Source organism: Hylobates moloch, unplaced genomic scaffold (assembly GCF_009828535.3).
Source record: "Hylobates moloch isolate HMO894 unplaced genomic scaffold, HMol_V3 SCAFFOLD_2, whole genome shotgun sequence".
Classification (NCBI taxonomy): domain Eukaryota; kingdom Metazoa; phylum Chordata; class Mammalia; order Primates; family Hylobatidae; genus Hylobates; species Hylobates moloch.
This window is the reverse complement of record NW_026652277.1, coordinates 60,486,528-60,503,114: the sequence shown is the minus strand read 5'-3', so window position 1 is coordinate 60,503,114 and position 16,587 is coordinate 60,486,528. Positions and strand designations below refer to the sequence as shown.

The window sequence follows — 16,587 nt, the reverse complement described above, 5'->3', positions numbered from 1 at the left end:
AAATTATATATGCCATAAAATTGCTTCATCTATTGTATAACTCTACATCTAACATGAGGTGAATTCAAATTCCCTGATGCAATTAACTATACATATAGAAGGTTGCATGGTTTTTAGTAGTTTCAGAGAGGTATTTACTCTGAACATATGAACTTTCCTTTAAAGCAGAATAGAGAACACTTTCATTTTCCCTGGGCAAAGAGGGCACATAGAATGTTGTATATGTTTTTATATGTGGTATATTGAATTAAGCAGAAAAATCATGTTTTTAGAACTTTGTCTCTATAAATTTCTCTCAGGAGTTTTTTGTAAAAGTAAACTTGTTCAAGCTACAAATATTTTCTTTTTGCAAGACAGATACTACTTAATTAATTCCAAGCAACTTGTGGCTGGAAGCAAGATGGTAGTTTCAGGAGTATTTTGGTTACAGTTGTTGGTTTTTGGCTGTTAGTTTTTAAAAAGTGAGATATTCTAGGCTTTATGGTGGAAGGCTGTCTAACTTTTTCTTTTCTTTTCTTTTCTTTTTTTGAGACAGAGTCTTGCTCTGTTGCCTAGGCTGGAGTGCAGTAGCATGATCTCCCTCACTATAACTTCCACCTCCCAGGTTCAAGCAATTATCCTGCCTCAGCCTCCCGAGTAGCTGGAACTACAGGCGCATGCTACCACATCTGGCTAATTTTTGTATTTTTAGTAGAGACAGGGTTTCACCATATTGGCCAGGCTGGTCTCGAACTCCTGATCTTGTGATCTGCCCAGCTTGGCCTCCCAAAGTGTTGGGGTTACCGGCGTGAGCCTCTGCGCCCAGCCTAACTTTCTCTTAATGGTACCTACTAAGCCTGAGAATCAATCAGGGAATGGAGTTTAGCATACTGGGAATTGTAAAGTGGATGCTTAATGTTGAGTCTTTTAGAAGGAAACAGCAGAGATCTAGACAAAAACAGGCCTTATGAGATTGCCTACTGTAGCATTTTTGTGAAAGACACAGGAATAGTTCTGAAGATCAACATTGTGAAGAGCCACATAATTCTCAGTCATATTTATGGTTTGCATTATATTTCAGTTTATTTTGATAGCAAATCATCATACTTATCATTGTATGAAGACATTGTAGCCAGAAAAAGTAGAAAGTATCCTAGTTGTCTTCCCAGAAGCTCAGTGGTTTTGCTTAGGTTAGGTCATCAGAGATCATTCCCCTGGGTGGCTCCAACTCTAGGCCTGTGAGAATAATGAAATGAATTTTATGTTAGAAAAACAGAGCTAATGGGCAACAACCATAATATTGCTCAACAGACGCATATAACCTCATGCTATTTTAATATTTATGCCAAAAATGACTCTGTCTAGGATGACCCATATATCCACTATGGCCCATCTCATAGGTCCAAAATAAGAAAAAAATGTTAAGACAGTCCCAATACCAATAGTGATGGCTTTATATTCCATACACCAGGGTACATTGTACATTGTGCAGTGTTTTTTAATTATATTTTTAACTGGTGATGAATGTGACTTTTTGCTCTATGGTAATAACAATTATGGCCAAGGCAAAACTGTCAATCAGTGGCATAATGAGGCCCCCAATCATGAAATTGAGACAATAGTTGAGTAGTTTTAGCAAAACACTGAGTGAATTTTTATCAAATCATCTTCTATTTTGTACTAGCGCCAATTTGTCTCCCTTAATTTTTTCCCTCTTCCAAGACAATATAATATAGTTATGTCATAGTTCTATTTGCACAGTATAAAAAATTCCATGTTTCGTTGTCTTCAACGAGTTTATGCTTTGGAGTGAGGATGCAATAAGAGACACGAATCCGTTCCCTCACAGCCTCAGTTCCTGTGTTTCTCTCACAGTGTGAGCAACTCTCTGTGCTAGGTGTGATTCTGGTATCTAAAATATTTTCACCCAATCTGATTCTACACTGTGAGCCAACTCATTTATGTTTTTGGCACCAGAGGGACTACTACTTGCTTCCAAAGCTAACAACAAAAAATACCTGGCTTTGCGAGATTTATTAAGAGACAGAGATTTGCCGGGGGCGGTAGCTCACGCCTGTAATCCCAGCACTTTGGGAGGCTGAGGTGGGCGGATCATGAGGTCAGGAGATCGAGACCATCCTGGCTAACACGGTGAAACCCCATCTCTACTAAAAACACAGAAAATTAGCCGGGCATGGTGGCAGGCGCCTGTAGTCCCAGCTCCTCGGGAGGCTGAGGCAGGAGAATGGCGTGAACCTGGAGGCGGAGCTTGCAGTGAGCCGAGATCGCTCCACTGCACTCCAGACTGGGGGACAGAGTGAGACTGCCTCTCGGTGGGAGAGGAGGGGGGTGGCGGGGAAGAGACAGAGATTCTCTCTCCAAAAGTGCATGCAAGTGTGGCCACAATCAATTTGGAGCTTGAAGGCTTGAAGAAAAAGATTGATCAAGGAGACCAATAATTGTCCAGATGAGAATTGAAGTTTTTAATAAGACTCTAATTGAGAGTGAAATAGCGTGAAACTGTCGACTAGAAGACATGAATCGTAGGTATTACTAGGGATCGGAATACCTTGAGACAAAGGGCTTTAACTTCTATGAGTGATTCAAATCCCTAACTAGAGACAGGTAGGCTTAAATGGAAATGAAACACATAGCCAACCAAAGTTGGCTTAGTGGTTTTAGGAACTGCTTCACTCTAAACAGTGTGCCACTTCTGCAGATTACCTGTTACAGCAAGGGAAAAATCATTGAAGAAAATGGATATTTTCTACTTGAATAATTTAATATATGATGAAAAGACTGATCTATCTGAGGGAAAGTACTCAGCACTTACTCTGAAATCATTACGTTAAGACCTGGATTTAGAGCAGTTCACGACTAGGATTGTGTTATTTTGGGGGCAATGCTGCTGATAGTTGAATGACTTCACAATTGTCCAATATAGCTACAAAATTCCCCCTGGAACCCAGGAACTGCAATGAGTTGGTTGTGTTCTGGAAACCTAAGATAAGTGGTAAAGTTGAGGTCTCATTATTTCTGGATATCAAGTACCTCAGACCTATAACCTTGTGAACAAGGTATAATTTCCTTTTTCAAAGCCATGTAACTATTCCCGAAATAATTGAGCATCGGTAGGCCTTCATCATTGCAGAATGCAATGGTGATAAACAAGCAGTGGATAAAATTGAGCTCAAAACACTCAATGCATGTTACCAAAATCCATGGAAGGAATATGTGAATAACTTTAGGAAGGAATATGTGAATATGTGAATAACCCATCCAGATGATCAAAATGTATTTAGGTAGCCAAACAATTGAGTGGTACAGAAATCAAAGGATTAATTAAAGGCCAGGGAAAAATGTAGACTAACACAGGAGAAATGATAAGAAATTTCATTTCTTCATCTTATCAGATGAAGATAATGACCATGAACCAGAAGAATCAGTATATTACAATCTTCATTAGTTTGTCACTGACAAACTGAGTTTATCTCTTGATTGAGTTAGCATTAAAAATACTTCTGGGCCAGGCACAGTGGCTCACACCTATAAATCCAGCACTTTGGGAGGCCGAGGCAGGTGGATCACGAGGTCAGGAGATGGAGACCATCCTGGCTACCACAGTGAAACCCCGTCTCTACTAAAAATACAAAAAAAAAAATTAGCCGGCGTGGTGGCAGCCTCCTGTAGTCCCAGCTCCTCCGGAGGCTGAGGCAGGAGAATGGCATGAACCCAGGAGGCGGAGCTTGCAGTGAGCCGAGATTGCGCCACTGCACTCCAGCTTGGGCGACAAAGAGAGACTCCGTCTCAAAAAAAAAAAAAAAAAAAAATACATCTGAAATTTGTTCTGAAAATAAGTCTCTTGAAATCCATCAAATTATTACTTCCTCCTTACTTATCTTAGGATATCTTCCCCTATTTTAATTAGTTTTCCCAATGCCTAAAAACATACAACACTAAGGAAATGCACTCTGAGTTCTGAATAAAAACATAGTCTAGTGAAAAACATATTCAAAATCAAAGTTATCATATAGCTTTCCAAATAACCCTGACTCTTATTAAAGCTTAAGAAATCTTGAAGGATGAGAGGTGAGGTTACTGTGGCATATTGGGATTTTAACTCTTTGGGGATTATTATATGTGGATTGAGATAAAGGGAAAGTAGAGTCATTCAAATGGGGGGAAGATGTAATAATTTAGCAGTAACAGAGATCAGAAACTATTTTAACTCTAGAATATTTACACTTCAAGTAACTTGCATTTTGATTTTTATTCCTTGGAAAATTATTTAGAGAACTTACTTTATCTTTAGGACATGATATTTGTATACCAAAGCACAAAAATATATGGGCAGGAAAACTTTTTAGTTTAGATTCATATCAGTAGTAGTAGGAGCATCAGTGCAACAGCTTTGGTAGTATTACTGCTAATATTCATTTTTACTACTTTTTAGATATTTGATATACATCACCTCAATCATTATAACAACACTGTGAGGGAGATATTGAAATTTTCATTTTACATGAAAGGAAACTCATCTTTAGACAGGATAGATAACTTGCTCAAATTCACAGACAGATAGTTAGAGTGGGGATTCTAATCCAGGTTGGGTGATTTCAAATATGAGTTTTCTTGACCATCCCCCTTGTACTGGTTCTCAGAGTGTTAATTTTCTTTTTTACTGCTTCAGAAGATTTAAATAATTAATAGTTGAAAAGCTGAATATGGTGAAATGATTTAATGTTATTAGTCAATGGATTGGAAGGCTTTTGTTTCCACATTATTTTGGGCAGAGTTGTCAGTAAGTTAGCAAAATAAACATTGACATTACTGAAAAGCCTCAGTTCAGCTAAGAACTGAGATCCAAACAAGTTTGCATCAAAAGTCTCAGGTGTAATATCTTTAGCATAAATACAGTTGAATCTGGAGAGAAAATATTTTTGTCAAAATGTGCAGAGTTCAGGTCACCTTCAGTTTAAGATGTGAACTTATGTCGGAATAAACTATTTTGTGTTCTTAATATCTTCATCTGGCATTTTTTAATAGGTGAAAATATAGTAACTGAAAAAAGCAAGTAATAATATTTCAACAGTATTGTTTTCATTTGAATAAGAATGTCCCTTTCCTCCTGAGGTCCTTGCTGTGTTATTTTTAAGACTTGATGAGCCCTGTCTTTAAACTCAGAGGTCTTCCTATTGAAGGGCATCAGAATCCTTTAAATGTTCTTTATGCTGTCATTATGTTACATGTGAGATTATGATGGATGAAGCACAAGGCAGGGGACCAGTAAACCTGGATTCTAGTCTTAAACATATCCGAAGTTGGCTGCTCTTGTGTAAGTGTAAGCTCTTTAACTTTTTTCGGTGCTTAATATTCTCATCTGTACAATGAGTTTGAACAGATAAGAATAAATTTATTAAAGTCTTCTTCCCATTCTTTGATATTTAAAATACATCGTAAATGCTGGATCCTTTGATCCTGCATTTAAAAAATATACTTACCAAAGTTAATAAACATGCTTCAGGACTACAGTATATTCTTCAATTCAGCATCAATCTGATAATGAAAAAAGAATGTTATATAACTTATGAAGTATTTCATTTGTAGGCTACTAGATCACGCAGAAGGTATACAAAATCTTGAAACCTTGGTTAGAGAAGTAGATTCGTGCCAAGATACAATGTTACATTGCAGTTTTTTATTAGCCAGCTTTCACATTTATTTAGCTTTACCTCATCTCTGCCCTTGAAGGGCTTACAGTCTGCTGGGAAAAGTAGACAAGAAAAAATGGCAGTAGAGTTTAATAAGTGCTAATTATTGGGTGCGCACAGAATATTATGGGAGAAGAGAAGTTTGAGTGCCAGGGAAGAATTCTCAGAGGAGGAGGTGTCTTCTAACTTGAACCCTAAAGCCTGATGAACGACTGAGCCAAGGCAATCCTGATGAGAAATAGGGCAAGTGGGTGGAGTCATTATGTGCATAGGCCTTGAGGTAAGAGCAAGTTTAATGTGTTTGGAAAACTGCAAGTAGTTCAGGAGAACCCAAGCAGGAGGCACAAGAAGTGATGACAGCAAGCCACTACTTGGAGAAGAAATCAAGGTCCAGAATACCTCTATTTTGTAAAAAAAAAAAAAAAAAAAAAAAAAAGTACTTTAACTTGGAAGTAATGAGAACTATTAGAGAAGAATATTAACCATTTTTGTGTTTTAAAAAATGTTGATTTAACCTCAGTATAGAGATGGAATTGGAATGTGAAGCACTGTGGGCAGACTGGAGGTGGGAGACCAGTGGACAAGCTATAAACCAGGTAAAAGATTGCCCAAAACTAAATACCAAGAATGTAGAAGAATGTGGGTGGGAGATTGAGAGATGTTGCAGAATTAGAATTGATGGGATTTCGAATTTTATTTGGTGCATATGGAAAAAGAGAAGGAGAAATAAAAAGAGTCACTAAATTTTCACCGTGGGGCAATGGGTAAATGATGATAATATTCATAAACTCAAAAAACATAAGAGCAGGTTATAGGAGAAATATTTTGGCAATGTTGATTTTCAGTTTCTTATGGGACAAGATATTGGGAGAGAAGAGAGTCCTAGACAGTTGGATAAAAAGCCTAATGCTGAGGTAGAGATTTGGAGATTAAAAGCATAAGCATTGATGAAAACAGTTGAGAAAATGTAGTGCCATGGAAATGAAGAGCAAGGAAAAAACTCTGGAAACAAATTGAAGAGACAGGTAAAGGAAGAGGACAATATGAAATAGAACAAGAAGAGAGGAATCATAGAAAGACAAAAAGTAGAAAATAATAATACAGCTGCTAAGTAAATTGTTTCAAGAAGGAAGGAATACTTATGGGTATCAACTGTTTTGTGGAGAAATCTGGTACGAATTGAAAAATGTTTATTAGATTTAACAAGAAGGATATTGTTGGCATGCCTTTGTTGATAGTCATATAGTACCATCAAAAGCCAGACTGCAAAGGGTTGAGGAATTAATAAGAGGTGTGAGGAGTTGGAGTATATGGTATTCTTGCAAGAATCTTGGCTGTAAGGGAGGAGAAAGAAATATAGCTAGGGAGACGTCTAAAGTGCCTTACTTATTATTTTTTGAGATAAGAAGAAGAGTAACTTTAATACAAATCAGACAGAGCTGGCAAAAATGTTGATGCAAAAGAAGAGAGTACATCTAATGGAGGAAGAGTCCAAGGAAGTGAGATGGATAAAATTCACAGTGATATTACCAACCTGGTATCATTTTTGCTACTTAACAATAATTTTGGATTTTCAGTCAATAGTCTTCTATCAATAGTTTGCTTTTGTCATGACTAGCTAAGTTCGGGCTGAAGTCTATGACAAGGACATTGAGGGAGAGTAACAGACTAATACAGAATAAACTTAGATTATCCTAACATCATATAACCTCTGTAAGTTTTATTCAACCCATCTGTAAAAGGGGGAATTAAAATATTAATTAACATCTAGAATTGTTTTGGGTTATTCTATAAATACATACATGCCAGGCTATTAATATTTCTGCTTAACATATAGCAATGGCTTAATCAATGATAGCTATGACACTGAGGATTATAAAATCAAGTTATACCGAGAGATAAAACAAACTACAGTAAATATACTAGCTTTTCCTGACATAAAAAAAGACAGAGGGGAGGGGGTGTATAGAGAGTATATCACTCTACTTGTCAGTCTCCTCTTTGCCTGGCTTCCACTTGGCTATTTGTATTTGTCTCTATGTTTTCAAGATTTTAGTGATCAATTCCAGCATATTACAATAACTTTTGGAATACTTTGGGAAATCATATCTGATACTCACTAGCAGTCTGTTGAAACATTTTAAAGGAAGCATAGTAATGAGTTCTCAGAAGAGCCCAAAGGGATGCCCTGCCTGAATGATGGTAGAAAGAGAAAAAAAGATTTCAAGTCTAATTTTGTAACTATAGGTTTTTCTGCAGGCAAATGGGCCTTTTTTGGCAAAAACAAATGAACCAGTTCTGAGAGTGCCATGGTAAAGCCAAAAGAAAATGACATTGATTGTTCTATTTCCTGGTCATTTCAAGACTGGGTGAGGATAGGGGTAGATACCCATGTAATGAAACATTAAGTATGGTTCAGAAGCCCCTTTTCCCAGTCTTCCAGTAGTTGTGCCAAGTGTATTTGGAATGACAAGTAGAGACTGATCCCTGGATATAAGTGACTTGCAGTGAAAGGAGTAGATGGATATTACTTTTAAGGAAAAGTTTTTTCAAGCAAATGTATGACAAGGAGATCTCACAAATTAGGATCCAAATTATTATAGGACAAATGGGACATTCACATTAGGCACTGGAAATTAAAGAGAAAGCTGTTCAAACAGATGTTGCACTAACGTAAAGTCAGAAGGGAGGGGTGAGCTTGCCTACCTAGCTATGAGATCAGTTTACAAAGGCAATCAGAAGGCTAATTGAAATAGCAGAGGATTTAATCTCTGAGTGCTCTGAATAATCAAATGTGCACAAGTATCTCAACAAATCCATTCATCTCACTCTACTTTAGCAATTACTGAAAGATAGGCTACTCAGCTGCTATAAATTCACTGTCGATAAAGCAAGAAGAGAGAGAGCTACAAACCTGTCTTCTCATCATTGTAATGATTTGAATGGCACTATGTTATAATGAAAAATATACTGAAAACCAACTCAAAGAAATGAAAAACCAGGGGCTTTTAGGAAGTATGAATTTTCACTTAAAGCTCAGTTTGTCTTGGATGGTGTCAGGCAGGACAGTGCATATCTGTATAGACAGATAACAAAGGGACAGGGAAGGGTTTCAAAAGTGTTATTTCTTATAGAATCTAAAAGACATTTAGACTTCTTCTTCTTTCATAATAACAGACTCTTAGAGCAAATTTTTCTGGTAGCAAACAACTTCTATGTAAGGTGATTTTATTTTTCTAGGTTAAGGCCACCTAAATTGAAACTAAATTTAGGTTACCAAAAGCAACTCGGTATGAAAGGAAGGAACTGTTTAATTTAATTAATTATTTTATGCCAAAAATGTTTGAATGCCCACAATGACCAAAATATTCTGACAATCCAGCTTCTTCTGTTTTTATGTTGAGAATCTTAAGCAGTTTGAATTTTAATGAAAGATTAAGATGGCATATTTGTCAGGAGAATTTAAAGAAAAGGGTTTTATTCTACTGTACTCTCTTCATCTGGAATTCTGACTTTATAAATTGTTACAAACAAGATTAGCAAATAGGTTTGGGACCAGAGTATAAATATGGAAATTAGAAAAGAAACCAGAATCCCTAAGGTTATAAGGAAGAAATTAGAAAAAGACATAGCTCCATTTGTCAAACTAAGACTTTTTTCTTAGGCACTGTACAATAAAATAAAACAAAACAAAACATAACAAAACAAATAAAACTTTACTAAAACATGAATATTAAGAAAGTTGGAATGCATAGCCCAAGACTTGAAAAAAATACTTTACACAGCTTAATTTTTAAAAAGTCACTTCAAGTATAAAAGAGCTGCTATTGCGAACAGAGAATAGATATTTTCTAGTTGATAGAGAAAGCCAGGGTGATTGCAAGAGAAATTACAAAGGGAATATCACAGCTTAATTTATAGAAGAATGTTCTCATCATGCAGCTACCTGGCAATGAAATAGGCCATTTCCATTTCTACTCCTAGGAGTAGATAAATTGACTATAGAAATTTAAATGGAGGCTGAATGCACCTCTGGAAGGAATTAACTGAGTGAGAAATTACACTGGATGATCTTTATAGTTTTCTTTGAACATTTATACTTTTGTGACTTGCTTTTTAAAAAAATTAAGTTCTTGGATATTTTTAAATGCAGTCTAATAGAAACTGGGATTTATTGCTTTCATGGCTGATAAATGAACAAAACTTCAGGTAAATTCTTAAATTATTTCACTTATAGAAAGGGGCTTCCAGCCAGGCAAGGTGGCTCACACATGTAATCTCAGCACTTTGGGAAGCCGAGGCAGGCAGATCACTTGAGGTCAGGAGTTCCAGACCAGTCTGGCCAACATGGTGAAACCCCATCTCTACTAACAATACAAAAATTAGCTGGGCGTGGTGGCGGGCACCTATAATCCCAGCTACTCGGGAGGCTGAGGCAGGAGAATCACTTGATCCCAGGAGGTGAAGGTTTCAGTGAGCCGAGATCTCACCACTGCACTCCAGCCTGAGTCACAGAACGAGACCTCATCTCCAAAAAAATAAGGGTGGGGGGGGGGGGGGGTTAAGGGCTTCTAATTGGCATGAAATCATTTAACCTAAGTAGCATTTGGTATGGCATAGAATTGTTCCTAACCCTGCCTCTATATTTCAGAAATAGAGTAGGCAAGACAACACAATTCTTGGAGTTATTACTAATGTCTCCAAATAAGCAGTAAAGTGAAATGAAGTGTTGTTTTTATCTTTTGACTCTTCTTAAAAAAATGAAATGCTTTCCTGGCTAACACGGTGAAACCCCGTCTCTACTAAAAATACAAAAAATTAGCCGGGCGTGTTGGCGGGCGCCTGTAGTCCCAGCTACTTGGGAGGCTGAGGCAGGAGAATGGCGTGAACCCGGGAGGCGGAGCTTGCAGTGAGCCGAGATCGCGCCACTGCACTCCAGCCCGGGGGACAGAGAAACACTCCGTCTCAAAAAAAAAAAAAAAAAAAAAAAAAAAAAATGAAATGCTTGCTGGAGAGTAACAGGTAAAATGGGAGGATGTGAACATATGGGCTGACATTTTCTGAAAAAGGCCAGCAAAACACACCTCTCACCATGAGAATAGGGCAGATACTGACTTGGTGAAAGAAATCTTAGCATAAGACACTTGAATTCTCAGAAGTCGAAGCATAGCTCAGATCTACCAACGATGGGCCACACAACCTACCTGAGGTCTCCTCCCCTCTCTCACACCTTCAGTCTATATAAAGATGGGCAGAATACAAGATATCAACCTAACACTGTGGTTTATAGGAGAAAACCAATAGGCCTCAGATGGCGGTGATTAGATAAACACTAATTCATCTATTAATACTATCAGAGAATACAAAAAGGTCTGGCCAGAACTGCCAGTGTTTTGCACAAATTAAAAAATAAATGATCTGGCAACTATGCAAATACATTTACGGGAGAGAAGGGGACAGAGAGAAAGGAGAAGGGGAATAGGGGAAGGGGTTATCTTACTGTTAACAGTATTGGACCTGAACCAGGAAGCGGGAGGGGAAGGAAGAAAAAGGGGAGACAGGGAGGAGGGGAAGGGACTTTTAAAGAAAGATGAATCCAAGAACTATCCAAAATTGAGGAGAGTAGGGAGGGAAACTGGAAGATATATAGGACTTCTAATATCTTTATCTTTCAGAGTTTGGAGCCAACTGATAGAGTCTAAAAAGAAATTCGTAATAAAAAATGACTAAAATTTTAATATTCTTTAAAATCTTTTTTTAGTTTTTAGAAAATAACTCTTATAGTAACGGAACATTTATGTGACCTTTAGAAATTCTTCGGTTGCATTTTTTTCTTATGTCATATTAAAACAAAGTTAAACAATATTTTTATAATTAGCATATTAATAGAAGGTATGATATGACCCCATTTTTCTAAAGTATTTCTTTTTATCAATCTACCTACCTATATATGCATATGTATATATCTACATAAACACACATACAGATATATGAAATACAATTTACCTTCACTATGTGAAGGTAATGAACTCTGATGTTCTCACTGTATTCTTATTCTTCTCCTTTTCATTTAAATAGGCTGTTACTAGGTTACAACTCACAATTTGTAAAACACCACACATACTTTGTTGCCTGTATTCACAGACTCTTTTGTTTCTTAAAAAAGGTATAAAATTTCCTAAGTTTTACGACTACCTTAACTTGCTTTTAAATGAGCATAGCATGAAAACAGTTAGGTTTCTTACTGTCGTTGCAAAGACAGCCAAGTTACAATAACACCAGGAAAAGCCTGTCACATAATGGCATCTCAATAACAGGAAAGAAATGAGTAGATTGGAGTGCATATGTTCTTAAAAGATTTTGCCGTGTTAAGTGGAGGGTTACGTTTTCCTACCTCTGAATCACAGTAAAGAGGAGGTGAGTTTATGGAACAGCAGTTGGAGGCAAAGTCTGAGCGCTTGTTAACAAGCTTTGCCAGTTCTGTGGGTGTGGCATCAGGCAATTTTGCTCTTAGTCGCTCTGCCAGTCTGAAAAACCATTTAAATGTAAGGTCTTACTACATGTATTTATTTTATACAAATTTCTAATGCAAAATAATAGCCATTTCAGATCTTTTACAATAAAAATGAAAATAGAAATACTTGCCTGTCTCAAGAAAATTCTGTACCTGTGGTATACAATAGTCAATTTGAGATCAGAAAGTGAAACATGCCTCTTCGAGATCATAAAAGTAAACATACAAATCGCTGCTGAATTGGAAGTCCAGTCTTCTTTCATTTGCCATTATTTCAACATGGAAGAGTACCTCTTCTATTTTTTCCTAACCTTTCACCTTCTCTTCAGTTTTAAATTTCAAATCCTTTAAAGAATATTTCCTTTACAGGACCTCATACCACCTTAATGCCTTTTTTTCTCTCATAATTACATAATTTCACCCTCAGTTTACCTACTTCTCGACTCACTATGTTGGAAAACACTGATACGGGAGTAAGGAAACTGGCTCTTATTTTTAGCTATACTAAAAACGAACTCTGCATCTCTCTTTCAGGATGGTGATAGGACTTGATATCTCCTGATTCTTTCAATTTGTACAACTGATGATCTTGGCATCTCTCCACTCTCATAATGATCAACTCAGCCTGGTTTTATGACTTTCTTCAGGAAATGCTTGCCAGCCCAGCGGTGGGCAATGGGAGGTAAGGAGACTCAAATTAATCTAGAGTTGGGCTTGGCAAGGGTGGATGCTGGGAAGGGACAAAAGGGTAAGGGGGACCAGTTAGTTCATAAAAGCATTGTTGAAACAAGTAGGTTTGAGCTGCTGGGGGGCGCAAATGAGGCAAGAAGAGACTCAGAGGAGGCAAAGAAAAAAAAAAGGTGGTGGGGAGGGAATAGGATCTGAGAAATTTACTAACATTAGGAAAAATGACATGGTCTTCTCAATGGAGACTTTTCCCAAGAACTCAGTACCACTTCTTTCCTTATCACGGCCTATTATTTTACTGTTAATGTCTATTTATAGAGAAATGTTTTTTCCTTCTCTTAATTGAGAAAAATGACTATTATATAACACTATTGGTAGTTAACATTTCTATTTCTAATTTATAGGGAATATATGCTGGTGATAGCTGACAGTATGCTTGATTGAAAGTTTGGGTCTTCTTGCCAGGCAATATGCCATGAAGTTAGATAACACTTTTAGCAGTTTTATAGGTCCTCAATTTTGTACAGCAATATCTACAGAAAATTCTGGGGTAAGAATGTTGCTAAGCTATGTGCTCATTTTGCCATTTTGACTGAAGTTCCTGCAGATAGATTTTGTAATCTATGTTTTTATGGCTGTTTTAATTGGCCACCCACTTGCTACACATGACATTTTTCCCCCAGAAAAACTTAGCTTCTTCTTTTACAGATGTTAGATTCCAACTACTTTTAAAAAAATAAAACAATTTAGGGGGTACAAGTGCATTTTTGTTACATGGATGTATTGCTTAGTGGTGAAGTCTAGGTTTTCAGTATAATCATCACCCAAATAGTGTACATTGTATCCAATAGGGAATTCTTTATCCCTCACCCCTCTCCTACTCTCCCACCTTTTGGGGTCTCCAGTGTCTATTATTCCACTCTGTGAGATTCTGACTACTTAAAAAAACTCCTAATTGAACCTCCTTTTGTTGTTGTTCACTGAAGACAAGCTTAAGTGTTCAACTATGCTTTCAATTCATAGTACTAAGAAAATATTATTGATAAATCTGGAGGATACAGCCAGAACAAGTTTCTTACTTTTTCTTGTACTCGGTAAATGTATTTTCGGAATAATCTGCACATAGTACTTGTCCCTTGTCAATGGAAGAAGATAGTTCCTTCTTTAGTAGAGGGCCCTGTAAGAAAACAATAATTGCATAACAAAATTATTTGTCTTGAAACATTGTCCCATCAGGCCATTAAATCAAAATTCCAAATATTGTATCAGTATGAGTATTATCTACATTAAGCATTGGCAAATATTTTCTATAGAAGGCCGGATAATAATTTTAGGGTTTGCAGGCCATATGTGGTCTTTGTTGCAACTACTCAACTCTTTACAGAAGCAGTTGTAAGCTTTGCAGAAACAATGAGGATGACTGTGTCCCAGTGGAAGTTAATGTATGAACACTGAAATTTGAATTTTGAATAATTTTCATGGGTCATGAGATACTGATGTTTTTTTGCTTTTTTCCCAACAATGTTAAAATGTAAGACCATTCTTCTATTCTTAGTTTGTAGGCCATACAAAAGTAGGCAGTGAGCAAGTTGTGGCCCACGAACTATAATTTTCCAACCCTTGATCTAAGTGCTTGATAAAGAAAATCTAGCAAATATACCTTGGCATTAAAACAGGTAGTTGAGTCTTCAACATCACAGCATTCACCAAGGCTTTTTAGGGTTGGCTCAAGTACTTTACTGAGGAATACTTCTGGAAGATGAGTCCTTCTGCTTAGTTCAAATGCATACCTAGCATGAGGGAGAAAAGGAGGTATGTGTTATATATTTCCTTTTTATTTATTTATTCATTCCTTTTTGGTGACAGAGTCTCCCTCTGTCACCCAGGTTGGAGTGAAGTGGCACCATCTTGGCTCACTGTAACCTCTGACTTCTGGGTTCAAGCGATTCTCATGCCTCAGCCTCCCGAGTAGCTGGGATTATAGGTGCCCACCACCATGCCTGGCTAATTTTTATATTTTTAGTGGAGACGGGGTTTCACCATGTTGTCCAGGGTGGTCTGGAACTTCTGACCTCAAGTGATCCGCTTGACTTGGCCTGCCAAAGTGCTGGGATTAGAGGGATGAGCCACCGTGCCTGGCCTACATTTTAAAATGTGAAATATCTATCATAAAGGCAGAGCACCTGGTTTCTGCATCTTAATTAGAAAGAAGAGATTTAGCTCAGACTTACTCTAAATCAACAGGTTTTGGATTATAAAATCATTTCATTGAGATACAAGCTATTAATATTTGCTATTGTGACTAGTCAATACTGAATTAAAGCTTTGTGTGTAATATACATTTAAATCTATTATATATAAACATATCTACTTCAAATGCATGTGGAACTGTCTTTGTGCAAGCATAATACAATTGACCCCGTATAAAGCATCAAGTGGATACTTCAAAAGGCTTTTCTGTGAAAATAGGTTTGTGTAAATTCTTTCATTATGTCTTATCCCACTGCTGTCTATGCACTTATAAAAACAATACACATTTAGAAAAATGTAAATTAAAGTTTCAGTCCTATGTAACTTCTGCCATCTGATATTGCTAATTGTTATTTCAACCTGCTGCTTCAAATTATTTGTGAAATATTTTTATGCCATGATTATGCATACACATCTATTCGAACCATGGTATATTTAACTTACTTTTTTTTTAAGTTGGATGAAACGAGATAAAAGTTTACCATTTCTTTGCATTAAATCTCTTTTTAAATTTAATGAAGATGAATATTGATAATGCTAAGAAAAAAATATTCTGTGCTTGCTATCTCTTTTATTTGTATCAAATGCTTATTGTCCAAAAGTTTAATATACTTTAGGCTTTTGATTTGTGACTTTGAACCAGAAGTAATATGATAAAACTAGTTAATACTATTATAAACATTTCTGGTTGCACGACATATTTTACATGTGTTCAGCATTGTATACAAATATATGTTTTCACATTTACTTTCACTTACATTTCCACATGCATTTCTCATTAGCAATCTGTGTGCTAAGTAAGGCAAGTATTACGATTTTCAAATTAATTAACAATAGGCTGAAGTTCAGAACTGTCAAGTCACTTCTTTTGGCCATGCACAGGAATCAGAGAAGGCACAATTAGGAACTGTAAGCTCCTTTGTCCATATCCAAAATCTTTCTATTCACGCTCAATTGATTATGGTGTTTTAAAAATTTTAGTCATTTACAATTAATTAACAAATACTTAAAGTCCATGAAAAGCATAAAGGTAGTACTTTGCCTATGTTCGAAATGAGTGATAGCATACCTTCCCTTAATCTGGCTGGCCCCCACTTTTTGTCTAGATGAACTTAAAACGGGAACACGTTTTCACATCACTTCTACTTACTTATCCATGACTTTGGTGTTTCCTGGATCACACACATCTTTGTTTGTGGGCAACTCCACATCTGGAAGCTCGGGGAGTTGGGCAGCTGGCATGAAGTAAGTGCACACAAAAACGTCCATGGCTGTTTTTTCTTGACAACAGTCTTCAAACTTAGAATTCTTTGTGGATAAATTGTCACAGAGTTTCACTGTATGTTCAGGCAGCTACAAAACGAATGGTTAGTTTGTGCATTGTTAGTTTCCTGATAGTCTAATTAAAAATAAGAATTACATAGCTTACAAGCTTTGGCATCACAT

At 36.7% G+C, this 16,587-nt stretch overlaps 1 protein-coding gene across 3 annotated transcripts in view; it reads right to left on the bottom strand.

The window, feature by feature from the left end:
- Positions 1-1,036: 1,036 nt before the first annotated feature.
- Positions 1,037-16,587, bottom strand: part of GC (GC vitamin D binding protein) — a 64,862-nt gene continuing 49,311 nt past the window's right edge. For all 3 annotated transcript variants that reach the window (XM_032150446.2, XM_032150457.1, XM_032150435.2), the window contains 6 exons: positions 16,292-16,494; positions 14,552-14,681; positions 13,971-14,068; positions 12,085-12,217; positions 5,481-5,535; positions 1,037-1,215 (listed from right to left, as the gene is read on the bottom strand). In XM_032150446.2, coding sequence (XP_032006337.1) covers positions 5,506-5,535; positions 12,085-12,217; positions 13,971-14,068; positions 14,552-14,681; positions 16,292-16,494 — 594 coding nt within the window. In that variant the 3' untranslated portion in view covers positions 1,037-1,215; positions 5,481-5,505. The remainder of the gene's footprint in view (positions 1,216-5,480; positions 5,536-12,084; positions 12,218-13,970; positions 14,069-14,551; positions 14,682-16,291; positions 16,495-16,587) is intronic.